This window comes from Spea bombifrons, chromosome 8 (genome assembly GCF_027358695.1).
Source record: "Spea bombifrons isolate aSpeBom1 chromosome 8, aSpeBom1.2.pri, whole genome shotgun sequence".
Lineage (NCBI taxonomy): Eukaryota > Metazoa > Chordata > Amphibia > Anura > Pelobatidae > Spea > Spea bombifrons.
In genome coordinates this window covers 7,703,017-7,712,275 of record NC_071094.1, presented here as the reverse complement: position 1 = coordinate 7,712,275, position 9,259 = coordinate 7,703,017, and the positions used below count along the sequence as shown (strand labels likewise).

General features: G+C 42.9%; 1 protein-coding gene across 1 annotated transcript in view; it reads left to right on the top strand.

Moving 5' to 3' along the window:
- Positions 1-3,534: 3,534 nt before the first annotated feature.
- The window catches only part of PDZD4 (PDZ domain containing 4), a 41,613-nt gene continuing 35,888 nt past the window's right edge, over positions 3,535-9,259 (top strand). Inside the window, exon 1 of the mRNA XM_053472885.1 lies at positions 3,535-4,102. Coding sequence (XP_053328860.1) covers positions 4,043-4,102 — 60 coding nt within the window. The 5' untranslated portion in view covers positions 3,535-4,042. The remainder of the gene's footprint in view (positions 4,103-9,259) is intronic.

Below are 9,259 nucleotides of genomic sequence, written 5' to 3'. Positions count from 1 at the left end.
CTAAAATAAAATGTGTGATTCTGACTGTGCGTCTCAACGAAGTTTGTGTGTGGATCTACTAATTAACCGTGTGTTTATTTAAATAAAAACACATTAAATCTAATCTAATGAAAGCCCCCATGTTTTGGATCATCAAGACTGCTCATGACCACGCTAAGCTATACACGTATGTACTAGACATATGTAGATTAATCTGATGGTACATAATTATATATAAATACACAAAAAATTTTTTTGCTGAGTTACAAGTGCGATGTGCTGCCGGCATAATGAGCCTCGTAATAAAAAGCTAATTGGTTTGTTTGTGCTCGGGTGCTGCGTAATAAGTCGTTGACGTCATCAAGGCGCACAGATCTGCTCTCCATCAGTCACCTGTACCGAGGCTACGGTTGTCATGTGTGTGACCGCTCAGGGTCTCGGAATGAATGGACCGGATTCCGGGGTCAGGCTCTCTGGAGCCGTGGTTTTCAGAAACTGCACTTGTTTGGAGGCAAATGGTTTTAGGCTTTCTCCTTTCGGTGCACCACAAGTCAGTGCTTGAACCCAGTTGACCTTCATATTGACCCAAAATTCCTAAGAGAGCTTCACCGAGCAAAAGTCATTTACAGCAGGGTCATGCATTGTACACAGCAAAGTTTATTAAGGAAAGGCCTAGTGTCCCATACAGCCCCACCAGAGCGATGTCAAGTGACAATTCCAGATAGTGAGAACCATTTTTAACACCAAAGCATCCTCATTCTACCATCACACCTCACTCTCATCACACATCAACCACGCACACCTATCACACATATGTCCCTAATACCTATCACATATCGCTCTCATCACACACAACACCTCCCTTCCACCACACACACACCACAACTCACCCCTTCATACCTAAAACATATCACTCTCATCACATCTATCAAACATACCACCTCACTCCATCACACCTACTACTCACCATTCTCACGACATCTATCATACATAACACCTCACTCCTTCTCGCCATTGTAATGTGTGTGGTAGGTGTATACGAAAAGGTATAAGCAATTCACTTTACTGTAGGCAGCCATATTGAAATTACCTTATGAAATGACTACCTCACCTTTGGTGGAAGCTGATTGGCTCTTGTAAAAGTAAATAAGCATTAAGGACCTGTCATGTTGTTTTTTTCATTTTCTATGGCAACAACCTACCAGTGCCTGCCTTTGTGTCACATGACATGTTGTGTCATTCCACGGTACTCATACTGATGATTTGAAGGCTGCAATTGGTTACAAAAGTGTTGAGCAGAAGAGATGGAGCAGCACCACTATGGGATAAGTATGTATGTATGTATGGATATGTGTGTACATTATACATCAGAAGTACACCAGTAAATGTCTTTTCTCGTTGTTCTAGAAACACTGAGCTGATTACAGGAAGGGTTTTGGTTTAAAGCCCACAAATCCTGGTTAAGTCCTCTGGAGCCAAGTGCTTGGACGAAGGCTCTGGGTTTATTGAATCTAACTCATTAATCGGATCGCCCCTCACGTCTCATGCACTCGCTGCCTTCAAGTTATTGATTATGCCATTGGCAATACAGATGCCTGGAGTTTTTCCCAAGCTTTCAAACGCCTGCAGCCTGAATCTTAAAGATACATAACCCTGCAGGAGAACGAGAGTGCGTGTCGGGAGCAACACCGAGTAATACTGAGCAGATCCGACGGACGGCATTACGTATCAGGGAAGGGGTTTGTAGACTGAGAACGTGAGCCATAAGGAAGAGCTATAAGCGAGGCCACGGAAGGCCACTTAATCCCCCCCCAAGAGATAAAAGGTTGCCCCAGAGGCACATAATCAGCTATTTAAGACAGAAAATGCAAATAAAATAAGAAAAACCACAAGGTTCTTACCTGCCATTAAATACGCTAAATACTATGTTTCTAGGTTAGAACGTTAAGTATTGATGAAGTCTTTTTTTTATGAACCTTTTCACTGCCAAGGCTGGATTTGAGCCCCAACAAACATGTTGCATGGCAGAAGAGTTAACCCATTCAGTGCCAATGTGGCTGAGCACCACCTTGGTTAGCAATGGAGTACCTTGGGCTCTTCACTGTTGCTTAGGCCAAGTCTCTCAAATGTCCTTTAATGGGTTATTTGGGAAATACTGGTTAAGTGTCGATAAAATAAACGGTTGACAGACTATAGTTTAATCCCTGCTTGGAACCCGTGCAGGAAAGAATGGGTAGGGAGACCATGGAGAAGTGGCTTCTTTTATGTGGTGACCATTGGAAAGACTCTTATGGTTGTCGGAGACCTCATTGGATCAGTAGAGTAAATAAAGATCTATGCATAGTACATTAACTTAACAACGCAGCACAACCCCCATGACGGGCAAATACAGACATCTCGTACAAGCCACGGAACAGGACCCGCAGGACATCACTTAACTTGGAGCATCCTGCAGAGCATTGCTAAATAATGCAAGAGAGATCTGGACCATTGGCATTAAATGGCCTTGGTGTAGACAGCCCTACTGAATACAATTACTGGCTAAACCCTTACTCATGGAGGATTCTCTTTACCATTAAAAAAAGATGAAACTTTTATTTTGCAGGACCTACGGGTTGGATAATTAACCACAAATGTATTGAAATCATTGTCAGATTACCGTTCCACGAGGACCTACAGAACCGGTACTCGTTATTCACAATATAGGGGACTGTGGGGAATATTTATGGCTTTTTTTTAATAGGTGTAGTGGCCTGCAGCAGGACCCCGCACACACTTTGGCCAGTGAATGGCATTAACGTATTCACTACCGCCTGAAAGTACAATGTATTATATTAAGGGTGATGAATAAAACGCAAATTATGGTGCAGCGCTCGGTAACGTTCCATCGGTTGCGACGCTGATTGATCTACTTTTAGCACTTTTCACCAAGATCGCAGCTTATACATAAAAAAGCTCTAAAAGACGTTTATACAGGCGCTTTTGACATATAGCCCTGCAGAAACATGGCGGGATTTCCTGGGAAACCAAGTTGTACCGAGAGATTGTAAGCTCCTGGGTGTTAGGGACCTTGGCCATTTCATTGGAGTCTGTTTGATGTCATATTTAGAAAAAAAATCATGCTCCTTGCACAATGCAGAAGGAAATCTATGCCGCCTAGGAGGTAATGGGAATAAATGTCTGCTTTCTGATCTCTCCATACACCTCCATTGTGGAACCAGTGCTCTCTCTCGCTGCATTCCTATACCCTGCAGTCAATGCTGCTCTCTCGCCGTAACCCTCCCATTATGTCTCGCATGGCCACTGCTCCGAGCTGCTGATGAAATTCTCCCAGCAGTTTTCGTAGCTGTCTAACAGATTGGCTCTGAGTGTTACACCAAAGACCATCCATATTTATTAGCTACCTTTCCAGCTCTCCCTCCCTCCTTCTATCTCTCTCCCCCCCCCCTCCAAACCACCCTTGCATCTCTCCCTCCCTCCCTCCTTCCTAGCAATGCTGGAGCTCAGATACAGCCATAGAAGAAAGCATGTGTGCGAGTTCTGCAGCAGACTGATTTAGCACAGGTGCCTTCGGCGCAGAGTGCGCTTAAGGGGAGCATGAAGACCCCTCTTATCTTACCTTTTCTGAGGGTCAGCAGCTTCATGTTTTAAGAAGCTGCCAAAGAATCCATTATTTTCTATATAAACCTTTACGTCCGCCTATGCCCCATTTCTTTGGGTAGTGTTGGAAGGCAGCCCTGGAGGAAAGCCTTTTTAATAGGGGGGAGAGGAGGAGAAGTGGCACCCCATTTTTGCAAGATGTGGGGGTCTGCTGCTTGTTTCTTCCTCATCATGCCAAGCCTCCCCCCTTTCTTTCGTTCTCTACCCCTTCTGGATTACCTGTCCCCATTGAATGGATAATAGAAGAAGGTTTGTCTACCAGTGATCTGGGTCCAGTCCTCTGCAGTTATTACCTTCGGACCGGAGAAGAGGCATTGGACACCCATCCTTGACTCGAAACCAGGCAAGATTGGGGGTGATCAGCCCCCTCTCCCTCACCGACCTGCACCCACTCTGAGCTAACATGGGATGTAACATGTGTGTGGTTCGGAAACCAGAGGAGCATTACAAAGTGATGCTGCAGGTAAGGACTGGGGCATACAGGGTGGTCGCTGGTGGGTGTCAACGGGATGGAGAGAAAGGAACGCGGGGTGGTCAAGAATGTAAGGGAAGAGGAGAGGATGACGGAATTGGGAGGCAAATAGTGGCTATATTGGATTATTCCAGGGAGATGCAAAATAATGGACCGGTAATCGGATTAAGCAGTGCGAGCAGGCATTGTGCGACAGAAACGGGGCTTGTGATATGGTCATCGGAGAGGTTACAAGATGCATGTATGATTCAAAGCTAGATCATGATAACAGCATTTACCTATCCGCCCCTAAACTCAGTCTTTAGCCCCGCTTAGCCCGCTTCGCCACACTCAGACACAAACACTCACAATCTAAAACAAACACATGCCAATTACCTCTCTGCAGTCACATAAATAAGAATTTCTATTTACCATATTCTGTCGTAATTATGGGTGTAAAACACCTGTGCTAAACACATACTAACATACCACATTTAACACACACATTCACTCATGCACACGTGCTCACTCTTGCACTCTTTGCACACACATACTGACGGGAGCCACTTTTATTTGTGCTTTCACATTTACACTAATTTTCAGCGTGATTACCTTCACGTTGGGAGCCTTACATGTGTCTCTCACGCCCACGCGCTACCGCACACACCTGTACACGTGCTGTCTCATGTACTAACACACATATAGCCCAGCTGTGACATATACACTCTTTGTGGGTTCTTGATCACATATAAATCACAATATTGTTTCGTACGCACGAGCTTGTGGAACGCTTAATAATGTAACTACCCCGTAAGAGCACCACGCAGATTTGTGCTTAACATGTCTAGTAACGGTTTCAGAATATTATACCGCTTCCAATTTCCCGGGTATAAAAAAATATATCGATTTCAGTCTAAAAGAAACAGTTTTCTCAAGTTAATAAAGAAACATTTCTTAGCTCCTTTTTGCAACATCTTTAAAGCCCGTGTTTCCTATATTTGTGTGTTTATGAACCTACATTTAGCGTGTAAATGCGTGTCTGTGTAAGCATGTGCCGATATTAATGGCATCCAAATACAAGGGGGTTAAAACGTCAGTTAATGAATTTAGTGGGTGGCTCGAGACTATTTCCTTAACCTCTTATTGTTTAGCTTAATGTGCATTATTCTGTTGAACGATAGGAATCGTATGTATTTGCCTACATGTGTTTCAATGTTTTATTAACATGTTTTATAAAATGGAAGACATATGTTGTTATGTGGAAGCTGGTGGAAAGTATATGTATGTATATATATATATATAATATATAGTATATATATATATAATGTATACCTTAGGGTAGGTGCTTACACTTATTTTTCATACGCTAGTATGCTTTGTAGATAGAAGAACGATGTCTTTTCTATCACCTGGGAGCAGAATTCCCCTTATTTATACCACATCATACATCAAAAAGCCTCCTGCGTTTCTCTGGCCCTCAGCAATGCAACAGCTCAATTACTAGACCCGGTTTTAACCCTTTCCACGTTGGAGAGTCGTCTAATGCCTGGGCTTCTGAAGGACCTGCAGGATGGTGGGTGGAATCCCTGGCCATGTGGCTGGACCCTCTTGAGTGCGGACATAAGCATGGTAGAGAATATTTGTTTTAAATGGCGTAGGTGAATAAGATGGGGGTATCGGGCTCAGCCTATTCATTTGGTTTCTAGTCCTCAGATCATGTTATGGTTTTCTGACCTTTCCCTTCTTTGTGATCTTTATTCCCAGCTGCCAGATCTTTTAGTCCACACTATATCTTTAATCTGTTATCCCTTACGTCCCTCTACCTGCTATAGACAGATATATATATATATATATATATATATATATATATATATATATATATATGTGTGTGTGTGTGTGTGTGTGTGTGTGTGTGTGTGTGTTTTTCTCTTTTTCTCTTCATCTGATATATGTGGATTTCTGTTTCCACTTGATCCTTTTTCGTTTGTTTACTGTTTCTGTTTTACTTTATCTCTGTTTTATTTTTTGCTACACTCTGTTATCTTTATCGTCATGTTTCACCCTTTCCCTTTGTTTCTTTCCTTGCCACTCGCTTCCATGGACACTTATTTTCTCCTTCTCTCCTGGTCGTACCTCAGACTCTCTCCATCCTGCTCTCTGTTCTCTCCTGCTTCCCCTCCTCCCTTTCCACTTCCTTTCATCATGCTCTTCTCCTCTCGTTCTCTCTTATACACTCTGCCTTTTACACTTTCTCTGTTTTTCCTCCTGAAACTCTCTCCACATCTCACACACCTCCTTTTTCACTCTCTCTCACTCCTATTCTGCTTCACACACATTTCTCTCTTTTACTCAATCTCCTGTTTTCTCCATCTCTCCCTCAAGCATTTTCCTAGATCCTCTCCATCATCTCTCTCTTTACTTTCTCCCTTGCCTACACATTTTCTGTTCCTCGTGCCTTGTGTCTCATTCTCTCTCTCTGTTCCCTAAATGTAAACATGCTTTGCTACTTTTTCTCATTCTCCATTTTCTTCTTCTACATCCCTTATTCACATTCACCTTTTCTCCTACCCTCTATCACACCCTCTTTCCTTTCTACCCTACTCCCTCTCCTTTACACCTTTTCCCCTTCTGTCCTTCCTTCCCTTTCTCTTAACCGACCTGCACACTCTCCGAATTTATATTACAAGTGCTTTCTTGCATTACTTGTTCCATTTCTCTCTCCTTTTATATTCCATTCTCCCTTCTCCTGGTATTTCCCTATACTCTCCTCTCACTCCACACTTTTTCTCTTACTCACTTCATATATTTTAGCTCATATTCTCCTTTTAATCCTTTCTTTCTGTATCTCTCTCCCTCCTCCTCATATCTTTACTCCATTCTTTAACTCTCATACCTTCTGGCTCGTTGCCATTTTCCTACTATCTCCTTCCCATTCGGGCTCTCTCCTTTTGATCTTTCTCAGAAGGTTTTCTCGTGGAAGGAATAAGAAGGGTTTTTATTATAGAGATAAAACCACCTTAAAGCTTCTCTGAGATTCTACCGGCAACAACCCATAATAATGAGTCTTCTGATTTCAGTACTGGAGCAGATTGTGTGACCGGAATAAAAACCTACATCAAGGGAACTTGTGGTGAGATGAGAGAGAATGGGGATCGCATGAGGAAGATTCTAGGAGAGATTGTGAAGTGTGACTGGGAAATCAACTTCAGCAGGATTGTTACCCTCTTGTGTTAATTCATTCACATCTTTTATGCTTTAAAATAGATTGACTTTTATCAGTGGAATGTAATGTAAATGTTTCTAGTACTGCAAGTCTATATTATAGACCTTACTGCATAGGTGGTGGCTTCTGGTGCCTACTCTTAACTTCTAAGACATAGATAGAAAAGGAGAAAACCAGGGCATAACATAGTACCTGCATAGTCTGTGATGCATGGGGACCAAGGTTTTAAGGGGCATTAACAGAGACTTGACTGGGTGCTGCCCTAGGCGCTCTAGCTGCCCCCTACCACTTACCTCCATGGCCAGTGTCTATCATGACATCATATCCAGGCAATTGTGGACATGCAGTGCAGGGTAACATCACTATGTGGGCTGTGGTGCTACATTGTGGATTTGGGCCAGATAAAAAAATTAACAACCCTAAAGAAAGGCATCCATAGGAGCGTAAGACGACACAGAAAAAGTTCAGTGACTGTATAGGTAGACTATCCACAAGGCAACCTAGGCTACTGCCTAGGGCCCCTGGCCATCTACTGTGGCGAAATGATTGTGAATTAAGTATATAAGCATGGGCAGAAGGGATACGTAGCTCTAGCTCCCAATATGCCAGCCGTAAAATATATGAAGCCACCCATGACTACCTTAATATACTGTGATTAGCCCATCCCTGCTAGAGTCTGTTCAAAAAGCTGATCGCTGGAAACATAGTGGCCAGGGCAGTGGTTCTCATGCGTTTTTTGCAGATACATGTACAATTTCAAATACACCCCCCTCGCCTGTACATACGTTCTCCATCACACCTACACTCCCATCACATTTGATGCCTCTTCAGGTCCAGGCTGTTGGCTTCACCGAAAGAAACACCATACTAGACCTACATTTCATATAAGATGTGCAGTTGCCATGGAAACATTCTGAGATCTCTGCCAATTACCTATTGTAAAAAAATGTGGTTCCGTTGCTGTTATGTCGCTTTTCAGTAAAGTACGGTAATCGGTAAAATAAGCATTGTTTTCGATCTTCCACTTACTCGTCCCCTATTTTCTTTGTGAGTCACCAAAACACCACACAGGGTTTAAGCCTTTATGTGTTCCTCTCCTATGGAGTAACTTGCCGCCTTTATGTGTTTAATTCCCTGTGTTGTCGAGCTTCCCCTGCAAAGTTGCTGCTATAGAAACAGGGATGTGCGTGTGAAGTGTGACGAATAGCTCCTCAACAGGCCACGCACCAGAAGCGGGTATGGCCAAAAATCCACGCCAAACCGTCGTCAGCTATTGTTCTTCAGAATCTGGTCCAAACAGGGATGTTTATAGGGAGAATGATTAGCTGCCACTTACCAATGGAAGGACCCAACCTGCAGCTATCGGATATTGTGGGCTCTTTCTTGGTGGTCCAGTGGTGTAGTTTTGGTTATTTGCACCTAGACCTCTGGTAGCCACACTCTGGATAGGCCTATGACATCATATCCCAACTATCTGCAATGTGCAGCAATGTAAGAGAGCAGGTGCCCTGTACCATGAAGCACAGATCACTTCTTCATCATGGGTGGCACCATTGGCATCCTTCCACCCATCTCAGAATGCCCCCTAGGTGTAACAAAATACACCATTGAGTCCAGACCTGCTCACTCGGCTTCTCAACGTGTGGTATGTGCACCCCGACATGGACTAAGATCATCCTGAAATGATTTGGTGGGAAATAGGTAGAAATTACCAGCACCTGACCCTTTATACAGGCTCTAATTTATTTAATTTACATTTTAAGTTGGTTAATATTTAATTACCTAATGAAATAAGTCATTTAACTGATGCCTGGCTGTTATATCTCGGAACATTTTATATAATTCTTTTTTATAGCGCAGGTTTACATAAATCTTGTAAAATAAATAATTTATTTTCTATAATCGTAGGTTGAATTCCTTTTGAAATCAGGTTGTCCTTTTGGTAA